Raw genomic sequence first — 14,356 nt, 5'->3', positions numbered from 1 at the left:
GTTTTTCCTTGGTATTGACAAGACATTCTTCCCCTTGATAAATGTTGTTATGTTGGTTTCACAGAGATTCAGAATAACAACAGTAAAGGATCAAATTATCGTACTTAGGTGCAGGTATTTATTTCATTCTTGCTCAGTGTCTGCAAATATATGATTTGTTAACTACCCAGATGCTATGAGAATGTACAATGACACATATGGCAACATTTCTTTTATCCAAGAATTAATCATCTAAAAAAGCATGCACAAATAACTCATATCATGCTAACAGTGGTAAATATTAGCTCAGCAAAGAATTTAAAAGTAAGAAGGAGCAAGAGAATAATATGTGGCAAGGTTTCTTAGAGGAAGTAATATAATCTAGTTCTAGTTCTTATAGAATGGTTAAGGTAAAGCAGCTGATATACTGAGAAAGTGGAAGAGTGATAATAAAACTGCTTTGTCTGATAATGCGAAAGTTCCAACTAATTTCTTGTAATCTTTGTTACATAGGTTATAAGTCCTGAGAAGTATGACATAAAATGTGCTGTATCTGAAGCGGCAATAATTTTGAATTCATGTGTGGAACCCAAAATGCAAGTCACTATCACCCTGACATCTCCAATTATTCGAGAAGAGAACATGAGGGAAGGAGGTTGGAAAGCCATTAAACAGTCTACTTTTTATTAACTATTTTTATTCATTTACCTACTCTTAGATGGCATTAAGCCCTAGAAGGCAACATGCTGGCATTACATATGAATTTGATAGATTTGACATATTTAGCAACCAGTTTTGCTTACAATCATTTCCTAGAAAGTAAATGCTCATTTTGGTAATGTATTTTTATATTAAAAACTCATGGTATGATTGGTTTCTTGATTTTTCTTTTCTTGCTAACCTCAGATTTCTGGAAAACAAAGTTCAAAATTATTTTTACCAGCATAGTGGACACATTAAAAAATTAAAGAAATATTGCTAGTAAGTTGCCACAACTTTAACTTCTTGCCTTGTCTTACCAAAAAAAAAAAAAAAAAAAAGGAAAGAAAGAAAAGAGAAGAGCTTCAGAAACAAAATTGGTTAAATACTCTTTTAATTTAAAATGCATTGTTATGCATGTAATCATGGATTTGGCTTGTTGTCCTAAGGTAAATATTTCTAGTTCTCTGAGGTTGCTCTTCAGTTTGGAGTGCTTTCATAAATGCACAGCATCATAACACATGAATATTTGGACATTTGATTCCCAATATTATGCTAGAGATATTGGAACAATATACGGTGTAGTTAGTGAGTTATAGTACCATTCAGGGTTTTTTGTTTTTTTTTTTAACTTAATTTACAATTGTAGAATATAAAATCCTGCTGGTGCCAGCAATGTTGCTTTAGGGACTGTTCTGTAACATTTTCAAAGCTTCAAAAGCTTTTAAGCCAAAAAGCATGATCAATGTCTGCGGTATGTTGGTTCTGTTGTTTATGGGTCAGATAAAATTTACTTTGTTTCCTTTCATGTTTTTATACTTATTAACTTGTTGAGTATGGAGTATAATCTACACTAATATTTCTTTGTGATACAGGTTGAAGAGAAAAGGATACTATGTAATGAATATCAAAATTCGTTTGTATAAAATAGCATCAGTAGGCTCTCAATTCTGTCCCTTTAAACATATTTTCTTACAGCAAAGCAATTTTTTTAAGGCACTGGGCTTTCCACAACCCAGGAAAAAAAAGTTTACTGAAAATGTGGTCATTGGTAATTTTACATACTTTATATATATACACCATATCAAACTTGTATGTTTTGTTATTCCATTTAAGCTTTGCATTTAAAGGTACAGGTTTTGTGTGAAGGGTATTTTATGTGAACGTGAGTTTACACTTGAGGTCTGGCCATGGTTGTTGCTGGGAAAACAGTTCCTCAGTCAATCTGGTCAAGTCATATGTAGCAAATGACTCTACTTAGGATTTGGAAAAGAAATTTTTCATTAATAGGATTTACTACAAATACTGCCATATTTAGTATGCAGTTATACTCATATAACCATTTAATTTTATTTCAGATCACATTTTGTCCATTTGTATTTAGTTTTAATTAAACTTGAGCTGTTTCACACCATTTTATTATGTTGCAAAAGTCTAAAGTTAATAGTATATCTGTAGTAGATTCTTTGAAAACCTATCCCTTCTAAAGGAAACAAAATTATATTTTTGTCTGACCCAGACCTTGAGTTAGAATTATTGTTCTGAATCTCATAAATATTGTGATGAGGGAAACGGTCAGTCCAAAATTGAAAGATTTTTACACGAAGACACTGAGCTGAAAAGTTGGATATGCAAAAAGTGCAGAAACATTGATAGAGTGTCCTTGCTGCAGATAACTGCAGTAAACCATGTTTTTAGCTTCATTGTGAAGATTGCTTCTTTCTTGCTGCAGAATAACGGTATGTATTCTCTCTCACTGCAGCTCCCAATGCTCTGTGTCTTAAAATCATTTAAAGCCTATAGCTTGCTTTGGGGAGTTAGTAAAGAGGTTAAGGAAGGCTTTGCCGGAAGAACAGTTGTAAATTATGAGACTTACGACTTGCACATAGTGTGGTAGCCTCTTTAATGCATAATTGTCTTGTTTAATATCAAAAATTATTTTAAAAGGAAATGATTAAATTGCCAAAATAACTGTTAAACGCATGACAGATCTATTTTATGGGTGTGTTTGACAGTTAAACATTAAGTAAACATTAAATTGACTTTAAGCTTGAAATGTTCAAAATGCTCTAACCCTTGCTACAAGAGTCTTTTCTGCAGCAAGTCAAGTTTTGTGTGTTTTTTTTCCACCTGTAGCTTATCAGGCCCGGTCCAAAGCCTTCTAGCAGAGGGGATTGATTCCTGTCAGGGGTTGCTGCCAAGACATCGGAAGGATTTTTGACCAAGGTTTTCAAAAGCTCAGTGTCACACCTGCCATTTGATTAAGGAGGGATTTTGGATGCAGAGTCTGGCATTTAATGTCTTTTTTGTGTGACTGTTTTGTTCGTTTTGTCTTTGTCTCTTTCTAGAATTAAGCAGTGTTCACACTAGTTTTTAAATGGTTGGGTGGATTATATATTTTACATAACCATGTTAATGTAAATTAATATAGACCCATTAACTTTTTAATCATAAAATAGTGTGGACACAGCATGTCTTCTAACTGGCGATTAACCCCTTAAAATTTATGAAATACATTCATATAGTGTAAGAATTTGCATTTTGTTTTATAAATTAACTAATTCTTTGTTTTGTTTTATTAACTGGGCATTAGGCAACAAATATGATTTTAGCACAATGTGTCTAAGGGGTTAATCCACTTGAAATATAAAATGGGTGCAAAAATCCACACTCTAGATTTAACAGAGATTTCCTGCTTACAGCTCTAATTTGTTTTTAAATTGCAATAGGTGTCTTAGCATCTTCAAACTCATATCATTAATTAAAATTTCCAAACTTATGAGTGCTTGAGTGCAAAGAAAAATTTTCTTATATATTGGAGGAAAATGATAAAATTGTGTTTCACATTACACGTTGAGAAACTTTTTTAGAAAGAGATTGCACATTGTCACCTATTTGCATTCTAGTTTTAACAAATAATGTAAAGATATAAGGATCATGGAAAGAAGCCCTTCAGTATGCATGGCCATAAACCCTGCTTTGGGGAGTGGGTTCTTTTATTGTTGTTTTCTTTCTTTCTTTTTTCTTTTAACTTCCTTAGTTAGCTATGCTTTCCTGTGTCCCTTTTGCTTATCTAAAAATAGCCCACTTTTTAATGTTCAGGTTATTTCTAGATTTAGTAACTGGTGTTGGGGGGTTAGTTTGAGGTTGTTAACTAATGGTTTTGTCTTGATAGTTTTCTTTTTAGCAGCCCAAGTAGCTTTCAGTATTAATTTTCACAATGCCTTACAGTTTTCCTTGATCATCTGTAAATATTCCTTCTACTTTGTCTTCTAATAAATATGTATCCATTTCATTGTTTGAGGGGTAAAACCAGGGAAGAGAAAGCGCAAACAGGGGAAGGAATTTTCATTGATGGAATTTTTCATTTTTAACATAGGCCTTTTAATATACCATCCAGTCAAAATAAGTACATCAAGTGTATGTTAATATTTCTGAATGCTCATATAAAATATAGAATTAAATAACTTCTTCCCAAAGTTGCTATGAGTACTCTGAAAATAAAATTATCTTTAACTTTTTCTTTTATCATGTGTTTTTCCTTTTGTCCTTTATGTTCATTTGGTACCCTTGATGATTCATTAAATTATATCCTATCCACCCCACAGTTTTGGTGCTCTTTAGCTGAAGAACTGTTTCATTCAATAGATTACTTGCCTGGTATATAATTTTCTATATTTAGAAAATATTTATACTATTAAAATCACCAAGAGCTGTGAATTAGATTGCATTAATTGCTGTTTCCTTGTTAATATTGATTGGCATATTTGCTATTATTTTTATACACATTTTATGGCTATGTTTAGATAAATATAAAGCTGTCCCTTCAACTGTTTTTATGAATGAGTTTTATTAATGTCAATCTACTTGTCCTGGCTCAGGATCAAATTTCCTTCTCAAGTTTTATGTAGCTCGTTTATACTTTTATGCAATAATCTGATTCAAATCAGTTATTACAACTGATTTTTGGTAACCTGAAGACCCTACATATTTATCATCCAAGCATTTTGCTATAGCATTTCTTCTATACTTATTCTATTTAACCATGCAAGTTCCTGTTATCCTTTTCTGCTTTACCCATAGTATCTCTCCAACTCTTTGGAATTGAATTCCAATTCTTTGGAATATTTTATGGGAACTTTGAATTTTAGAGAACATTTCTTATTCCTTTATGACTAAAATTCCCTTGTGGAAGAGAAAATATAGGAATGCCTTTTTTGGTTCATCATTTTTATCTATTATTAATACATTGATTATTCCGTGTTTATCATCAATTCTTTGCTGTATTAGTCCCAGAATAACCTATGACCATTTAGAATACTGAACAGATTCAGAAGTTTATTGTACATGCTCATTTATTAAGGTGGATTTTTGTGTTCCCTCTTGTCTTGTCATCTTTGTGCTGGTGCACTGTGTCCAGTAATCCTTCCTTTAGATTTTATTTTGGTGGGTGGATTTTTTTTTTACCAGAAACTATTACATTACTAAATGTAGTGTTGCCGTCTCTGTAGTGCAATTAAAAATTGAGTTAATTCTGCTTTCGATACTCAGATTACGTAAATTTGTTGAAAATAACTCCCTGAGTACATTAAAGTGCTGATAAATTCTCAAATGGCTCATGTGACATTGATGCTACTTTAAGGAAGTGTCTTGCTTACCTGGTCAAACACCCATTCCTCACTGCATTTTGCCAATTCAATCCATTTTAGATGTAACCTCGGGTATGGTGAAAGACCCACCGGACGTCTTGGACAGGCAAAAATGCCTTGACGCTCTGGCTGCTCTACGCCACGCTAAGTGGTTCCAGGTTCGGAACATCATTTTACTTTTTTCTTGTAGCCTTATGAGAGAGTAGTTCAGTACAATATGTTTAACTGTGTTTAAACATTTCAAACGATTGCCCAAGCAATACTACTTTAAATTAAACCTCAGAAAATATGTTAATGTAGAAAGCTGGGTATGAAGATCTGCATATTGCAGTTACTATTGATTTTACAATAAACTTACGTTTTTGGGGGTGTTTTGTAGCTTTTGGGTTTTTTTTTATTTTTTTATTTTTAGTGGCTATATTTAAAGTTGATTTGTTTAGGAGCATCACATGTTTGTGTATATATATGATATTCCATAAGGCTGCAGATTAACTTTGCTTTAAATAATGGAATATGTGTTTAAAGCTTTGTGTATAGTTTTAAGATTTTTTTCCCTCCTTCTCTAAGTTAATAAGTGTAGGGAGTGAAAGGTGAGGAAGCAGCTGTTTGGTTTAGTGACTTTGCAGTCATGCAAAGGCACAGACGGGAAACCAAACAGATTTCCTTAATCTTTCAGTCCCTAGACAAACGTTTTAGCTCTTTACTTTTTCTTTTGTTTCTAATGTAGGCAGATTTTTCTAAGTTTACTGTTATAAATGAATACAGGTCAAAGTTCACAGGGGATCAAGAAATATTATTCTTGTATAATCTGTTTACTTTGACCTAGAATACCAGCTTTTAAATACTAACCCTGGCATAAAATATTGCTGTAAATGGCAGCTCATTGAGTCCAATTTTAAGTGTGATTATTTTTGTTTATTTTTATCTGAGCTTCCATTGAACAGTGGTATTTTAACTTTTTTTCATCAAGGGATATTTTCAATATTTCTAAGATTAATTCACTTGATTTTTGTATTGCTCTCAAGGCTAGAGCTAATGGCCTGCAGTCCTGTGTGATTATCATACGTATCCTCCGGGACCTCTGTCAGCGAGTGCCAACTTGGTCTGATTTTCCAAGCTGGGTAAGTAGTGTGTAACTGTATGATGTGAAAAGGAAATCTTTAGCAAATATTTTCTGTAGTTGCTTTTTATCCTATAGGCCTACGTTTAATTACTGGCTTACTTTTGTTCTGTAAGTATAGTTTCCTTTTCTTCTAGTGAGAAATTGTGAAGATTTTAGAGCGTTTAGATTTCTTAGAATTTCTATTTAAACAAATGTGTTTGGCATTCCTTTTTGTATTTTTCTCTTTTCTTTTTGTTCTCAGTGTTGGTTATTTTTTTTTTTAATTAGTACAGTATTTGCAAGTTGTCTTTTGCCTACATAGAGGTGAAAAAAGACTAAAAATGAGCTGCTAATCCCCTCTTCAAATTTCTGTTGTTATTTAAAAGAAAAAAAAAATGTAAAAAGTTAGGAAATTCAAGTAATGTAGAAGAGTACTGTTCCAATTTGCTAATGCTGCCATTATGCAAAATACCAGAAATGGATTGGGTTTTATAAAAGCGGTTTATTTGGTTACAAAGTTACAGTCTTAAGGCCATGAAGTGTCCAAGGTAAGGGGGTACCTTCACTGAAGGATGGCCATTGGTGTCCGGAAAACCTCTGTTAGCTCGGAAGTGCTCATGGCTGGCATCTGCTTGCTCCTAGGTTATGTTTCAAAATGGCGTTCTCCAAAAAACGTTGCTCTTGGGGCATTTTGTCCTCTCTCAGCTGCAGCTCCTCCTCAAAATTGTCACTCTCAATTGCCCTCAGCTCTCTGTGTGTTCTTCCAAGTGTCCCTTGCAGCTACAGCAAGCTCGCTCCTTCTTCCTGAGTTTATATAGTGCTCTAGTAAACTAATCAAGGCCCACACTGAATGGGCAGGGCCACATCTCCATGGAAATTATCCAGTCAGAGTTATTACCTACAGTTGGATGGGTTGCATCTCCATGGAAACAATCAAAGAGTTACAGTCTAATCAGCGCTAATGTGTCTGCCTACAGAAGATTGCATCAAAGATAGTGTTGTTTTGGGGGGCATAATACATTCATACTGGCACAGGTATAAAATGAGAAGTGAAATTCTTCTCATTCATTAAGGCAAATTTGATTAACAGGGTGTTGTGATTTCTTCCAGGAAAAAAAAAAAGCATGCATATGTGTTTTTCTGTTTGTGTATGTAGAGGTCTTCCTTGCTGTTTGAACCTTTTTTGATTCTGAAGACCAAGAATTTGAATAGAGTGGGATTCATTCAAAAATAAAATTGAACCTATTGAATCCATAGTTGGATGTGTAAGAGTGGTATAGCCAGGGTTATTGTAATTCTTGCTTGATTTTTTAACGCTTGAGTGATCATGCCCTTCACACTGTTGGCATCCTGGCTTTTTTTTCCTTAACAAAATGCATCTTGAAGCTCTTGCAGGAAGGGCACAGTCACATCTACCTCATTTTCTTTATTGACATGGTATTCCATTTTATGGGCATACCTTATTTTATTTAACTAGTATCTATTTGGTGGACATTTGTTTGCAGTGTTTAGCTATTAAATCCTCCTTATGCCTATGTTGTCAAACTTTTGTGAGTATTATGTACATGGAATAAATTGCTATGGCTGGAATTCCAAGGTCAAAGAACATATACAAATTGCTCACCAGAAATTTGATCATTTAAAACTTCCAAAAACTGTTAGACTGAGCATTTCCTTCATATATTAGCTCTGGGATAGCATTACAATTCTTAATTAATGTTTAACAATATGGTAGGTTTAAAAAATAAGCTTAAAATTTTTAAATTTGCATTTATTTGTATGATTATTATGTCCACACATGCTTTTTTATAGAGCTTTTTTCCATCAAATTATGTTTTCCATAGTTTCATATGTATGTAAACAGATACAGTGGGAAACCTTCTAGAAGGATATAATCTAATGTACAGTAGAGGTTATCTCTGAGAAGTGGGAGGAAGGGATGAATGAGATAGAGATCAGTAATGTTTATTTTCTACCAGGACAGAATATTCATTTATTATTTGTGTAATTAAAAATCAATTTTAAAATTACAGTGGATCGAAGATTTAATTTTGGTGTTAGGGATAAGATTTTTGAAGCCAGCTGTATTTTCTTCCAGATATACAGCCAATTGTCCAGTACCATTTAACAGTTTAACGATCTCTGTTCCCTATCTCCCTGATTTGAAATATCACCATTATCATAAACCAGTGGTTTTCAACAGGGGCTAATTTTGCCCTTTAGACAACATTTGGCAATGTCTAGAAACATTTTTGGTTGTCAAAACTGAGCATCTAAAAAATAAAATAAAATAAACTGGATATCTAGTGCATAGAGGCAAGGGATGCTGATAAACATTCTGGAGCGCACAAGACAACTCCCCACAACAAAGAATTATTGGGTCCAAAATGTTGGTAGTGCTGGGGTTGAGAACCCCTGTCATAAACCAGAGTCCTTTTTTGGTGGGTCTTTTTCTGGGCTCTTCTTTCCTTGCTCAGCTTGTTTTCTTCTCTAAGGTCTTTTAATTACCGAAGCTTCATAATGTATTTTGAAGTTCTGGTGTCCCCTTCATCACACTACATTCTCTTTTCCCCCTATAAAAGTCTTGCATGGAAGAATTTTTTTATTTTCTTATGTATATATTCTTGCAACTGAACTTGACTGCCGTTTTGTTGCATTTCTCAAAAGTAGATTTTTTTTAAGTAGTACTGCGTTGGATTAATAGATAATTTAGGGAATATACCTTTATAGTATTGACTCATCTTAGCCAGGAGTATGGGATGTCCTATTTATTGAAATATCATTTTATATACCTATTTAGATTTGAATAGGTTCTGCACATGTTAATTTGTTTTTTGTTGTTTGTACCTGAATATTTTATCTTTCATAAGAGTTTTTTTCTTCCATTGACTTTTTTTAAAATTTAGTTTTATTGAGAAATATTCACATATCAGACAGTCATCCATGATGTATAATCAGCTGTTCACAGTACCATTATATAGTTGTGCATTCATCACCCCAATCTGTTTTTTGAACATTTCCCTTAATACCAGAAAAAGTAAAAATAAGATTAAAAAATAAAAGTGAAAAAGAACAGCGAAATCATCCCCCTCCACCCTATTTGTCATTTAGTTTTTGCCCCATTTTTCTACTCATCCATCCGTGCACTGGATAAAGGGAGTGTGATCCACAAGGCTTTCACAGTCACACTGTCACCCCTTGTAGGCTACATAGTTGTACAGTCGTCTTCAAGAGTCAAGGCTACTGGGTTGCAGTCTGCTTGTTTCGGGTATTTACTTCTAGCTATTCCAATACACTAAAACCTGAAAAGGGGTATCTATATATTGCATAAGAGTACTCACCAGAGTGACCTCTCGACTCCTTTTGAAATCTCTCAGACACTGGAACTTGATTTTGTTTCAGTTCGCATCCCTCTTTTGGTCAAAAAGATGTTCTCAATCCCAGACATTGGGTCCAGATTCATCCTCAGGAGTCATATCCCTCATTGCCAGGGAGATTTACACTCCTGGGAGTCAGATCCCACGTAGTGGGGACGGCAGTGAGTTCACCTGCCAAGTTGGGTTAGCTTAGCGAAAGAGGGCCACATTTGAGCAACAAAGAGGTACTCAGTGGGGAGACTCATAGGCACAATTGGAAGCAAGCCTAGCCTCTCCTTTGCAGTAACAAGCTTCATAAGGGCAAGTCCCGAGATAGAGGGCTCGGCATACCAAACCGTCAGTCCTCGATGTTTATGAGAACATCAGCAACAATCCAGGTGAGGAAGTCCAACACTTCCACATTTTCCCCCAGCTCCTCAGGGGGGCCCTGCTTATATATTTTTATTATCTGCCCAAATTACTTTGGGATATGTCACTATTTCATACTAACCTATATAAACTACCAGGTCTCACTTCCTATTCAAAGTTCTATGTCATTATGGTACACGAACAAACTTCACAAGTTAAATAGTTAAGGAAATAGAGATCCTGTGCCAAATAATCATCTCTTCCCTTGGTCTCACATGGAAGTTGAAGTTTTGAAACACAGTGTTATCCCTTACCCTTTGGCCCAGTTTGCCCTAGTCCTAACCAGATCTGCTTCATTCATATCTCTAATTGAAGTCTGGACTCCTTTTCAGCTTTTTGAACTGTTGCTGTATGTGCTAATACCGATATTCATATCTGCCAAGCTCTAACTCTGAGTTTTGGTTGTCGCACAGATACCCAAAGTTCCAGGAATTGATCAGGTTATACACAAAGGGATCAGCATCCCCGAATCTGGAGATAGCCATTAAAAGTCAGGAATAGATGTGACTTCTATTAAGAGTTTACAATCTAGGGACCATTACTATAAGCGTTCCCCTGGTAGGCTGTGCTCTAAGATTCAGTTCTGAGTTTACACATTGCAGTTAGTCTGTATTGGTGAAGCATTATAGTGTTTGTCTTTGTTTCTGGCGTAGTTCACTCAAAATGCTGTCTACAGGATCCATTCACCTGATGTGTGTCTCACAGCTTTACTCCTGGCAGTTGCTCAATATCCATTGTATGTGTACATCACAGTTCACCATTCTGTTCCTAAGCTGGGTGTAGCCTTAGGCCACCTCCACCCGTTGCATATCATTCATACTGCCTCCATAAACACCAGTGTGCAAACGTCCCTTCATGTCCCTGCTCTCAGATCTTCCAAATATATGCCCCCTAATGAGGTTGCAGGACATTATGGTACCCACATACTTAGCTTCTTATGGAACTACTACACTGTCCTCCAGAAAGGCTACACCATTCTGCCTCCTAATCAACAGTAAATACTTACATCCCCCTCTCCATGTTTTCTTCTCTATTTATATTTTTTCCTACTATTTTATAGAGCTTTATGTTCATATACCATAGTTATTCACAGTGTACAATCATTTGTTCACAGTATCATTATATAGTTGTGCATTTATCAGAACAGTCAGCACTTGAACATGTTGATTACTACGACAAAAAGTTTGTTTTTTTTAACAAATAATGAAAAAGATAATAAAAAGAAAAATAAAATATCATACAATGCAATGTAATAGTAGGGTCAGACAACATAACTGTCAGGCCCCAGAAAAAGAGTCTAACATATAGAAGGAATGTCTGATCCACGGGCCCTGCTGCTTATCTCATAAATACCAAGTGTGCCATAAACTAAGGGTTGAAGGCTGTTTTAGAAATCCCAGTCACAGTGGTGCCTAGACTCCAGGGGGCAGACAAGGCAAGATCAGATATGCCCACAAAGATGAATGACCACAAACAAGCCAAAAGGTCTGCTTCCTCCACATAGATAATATAGTGCACATCAAAGAAGAGTAGTGTGTTAGAACGCTAGTAACCAGTCAGCAGAAACTGATAAGCACTCACCCAATTGAGGCCCAGAACACACTCAGCAGGACCCTTCCCCCCCCAACACCCAACGTGGGTTTTTCCTTTAAAAAATGCTGCTCTCAGATAGAGGGCCGGAGCCATTTTTCCTTTCTTTCTTTTCTGATGGCTCCCACCTGCTTTCTTCTGCTTTCTTCCTCTAATAAACCTTAAACTCTCTACTTAAACCATGACTCTCTGCGTTTGTGTGGATTCTGGAATGGCTCTGAACCTAACAGTAACTACCAAGAATCCCATATCCCTCCCTTATATGCCCCTCTCATATACATTTAGTTTTGGTATATTCCCTTTGTTACATTTAATGGAAGCATATTACAAAGTTACTGTTGACTATAGACTCCAGTTTGCTTTGATTTATATTTTTTCCCCAATACCATCCCCTTTTCAACACTCTGCGTGGTTGTCATTCATTAGTTCTCCCTTGCATTGATTTTTGATTATTGTTTCATATAGAAAAGCTGTTAACTTTGGATATTGATTTTGTAACCTACCATCTTACTGAATTCTTTTATTTTTTGTAGTAGTTGTTTCACTTGATTCTCTTGGGTTTTCTTTTATTTCTTTTCTAATTTTTAACTGTTAATTCTAGAATAAATAATAAATAAGAGAAATAATCTTTAGCATCCATGTTATGTTCCTGATTGTAGCGAAAATGCTTCTAGTGTATAAAGTGTAATTAAGCTTGATGGTGGTCTTTTGAGTTAATTACTTCTTTGTCTGTCATGTTAGAAGCATTATTTTCCTAGTGTACTAAAAAATGTTTGAATCAGGAATGGAAGTTGAACCTTATCAGATAACTTTATTAAGATAAATGTATGTTTTTTCTCCTTTGGTTAATGTTGAATAAGAAAAGTTTTTTAAAAGTTTAAAAGAAAAGTATAAGAAGAACTGTTAAGTTCTCTTTGCTAATATTTATTTAAGATTTTTGCATTGATATGAAAGAAATTTTTGTGCTCTTTGTCAGATTAGAATCAATAATAGACTAAACTGTAAAATTGGAAGTTTTTGTTCTTTCTCTAAACTCTGAAACAGTTTTAGTAGCATCAGAACTGTCTGTTCTTTGACAATTTGTAAGAAATTTATGTGATATCATCTGTTCACATCAGCTTTTTAAAAGAGTTAGTTTTCTCAATTTCTTTTCCTGGGGTTAATTTAAACAACTTATATTTTCCTAGAAAATCAACTTTTATGTAATACAGTTTTGCTCTCTTGGGACTTTTTAAATGTTTGCAGTATCTTTGTTATTCTGTTTTTTATTTGATTCCTTTTTTCATTGATTTAGGCTATCCAGTAATAGTAGCTATCATATAGGAGAAAAATGACAACCCATAGTGCCCTTGGTACAGTCTCTATTGTAGCAAGTCCAAGCTCCAGTACTAGTGAGAGTGGACTCACAGGACCACCCCTTTTGGGCACTCCTGCGGTGTCCAATACTGCAGATAGTCATTCTTGCCCAAGGCCTTATTTTCCTCTTGTTTAGCAGAGAGATCTGTCTGCCTCAGAGGGTCCTCTCTCCTTTGAGGGCAGAGAGCTGTAAGAATTGAGTAGAAAAGAGAGAGTGCACAGCTGAAGGAATTGGGGGAACATAGCAAGTTGCAAGGGAAATGATTGGAGAGAGAGTAAAGAAGGGTAAACAAAGCTGCTAGCTGATCTTTGAAATTATGTGCTTATTACAACAAATATACCAGTATTTTTGGACTTCAGAAACACCAAAATGTGGGTATTTTGACATTTAAAAGTAATTCCTAGGATTGTGTTCTTTAGTGGTTTATCTATTTTATGTTTCTCACCTCCCCAAAGAACCATCTCCTTGGATTTATTGGTTAAATACCCTGTTTTCCTCTTGAATAACTCATTAACTATTGATTTTCTCTCTCTCTTTTTTTTTCCTATTTTCTTGGGTTTATGTTATTGTTCTTTTACAAAATTATTGATTTGGATGCTTGATTCATTCCTTGATTCATTTCTTTCACTCTTTAGTTAGAGGGGTTTTAAGGCTATAAGTTTTCCCCTCAACACAGATTATTGGCTATAAATATGCTTTCTCTTTATTTTTTATGTATTCAGCAATTTGTTTTAATATTGCTTTTATGCCAAAAGTAATTTTGAGGGAATTCTTAAATTTCTACATCCTGCGTTTGTTTTTGTTAGTAATATCTAGTTTTTATATCATCATAATCCAAGAATTTTATCTGAGGGCGCTGACGGTTCTCTACCTCTTTGTTCAACTTTATCAGTTATTCTGTTCAGAACTTCTATGTCCTGGGTATTTTTGTCTACCTAATCTGTTCATGGACTGTTGCATGAGTTAAGGTCTACTACTTGTTTTGTGTTTTTATTTCTGTTTGTAGTTTCCTACAGCAAAAAAGGTTTATGCTTTTTTGTATTTGTTCCAATTATATTTTGGTCATAAATCCAACGATTGTACTGTGAATTGAACCCATTGCCACTATAAAGATCCCTTGAATTATGCTTTCTGCCATGATTTAAGCTATGTCCATTTATTAATATTGAAACTCCAACATTCTTTTTGTTGGCAT

At 34.7% G+C, this 14,356-nt stretch overlaps 1 protein-coding gene across 2 annotated transcripts in view; it reads left to right on the top strand.

The window, feature by feature from the left end:
- Positions 1 to 14,356, top strand: part of ZFR (zinc finger RNA binding protein) — a 107,506-nt gene that overhangs the window by 68,733 nt on the left and 24,417 nt on the right. The window contains exons 15-17 of one of the 2 annotated variants that reach the window (XM_037798809.1): positions 493 to 634; positions 5,388 to 5,485; positions 6,353 to 6,448. In XM_037798809.1, coding sequence (XP_037654737.1) covers positions 493 to 634; positions 5,388 to 5,485; positions 6,353 to 6,448 — 336 coding nt within the window. The remainder of the gene's footprint in view (positions 1 to 492; positions 635 to 5,387; positions 5,486 to 6,352; positions 6,449 to 14,356) is intronic. The other variant, XR_005210901.1, reaches the window with a different exon arrangement.

This window comes from Choloepus didactylus, chromosome 11 (assembly GCF_015220235.1).
Source record: "Choloepus didactylus isolate mChoDid1 chromosome 11, mChoDid1.pri, whole genome shotgun sequence".
NCBI lineage: Eukaryota > Metazoa > Chordata > Mammalia > Pilosa > Megalonychidae > Choloepus > Choloepus didactylus.
Note: the sequence above shows the minus strand (reverse complement) of the source record. Positions and strands in the feature narration are given on the sequence as shown.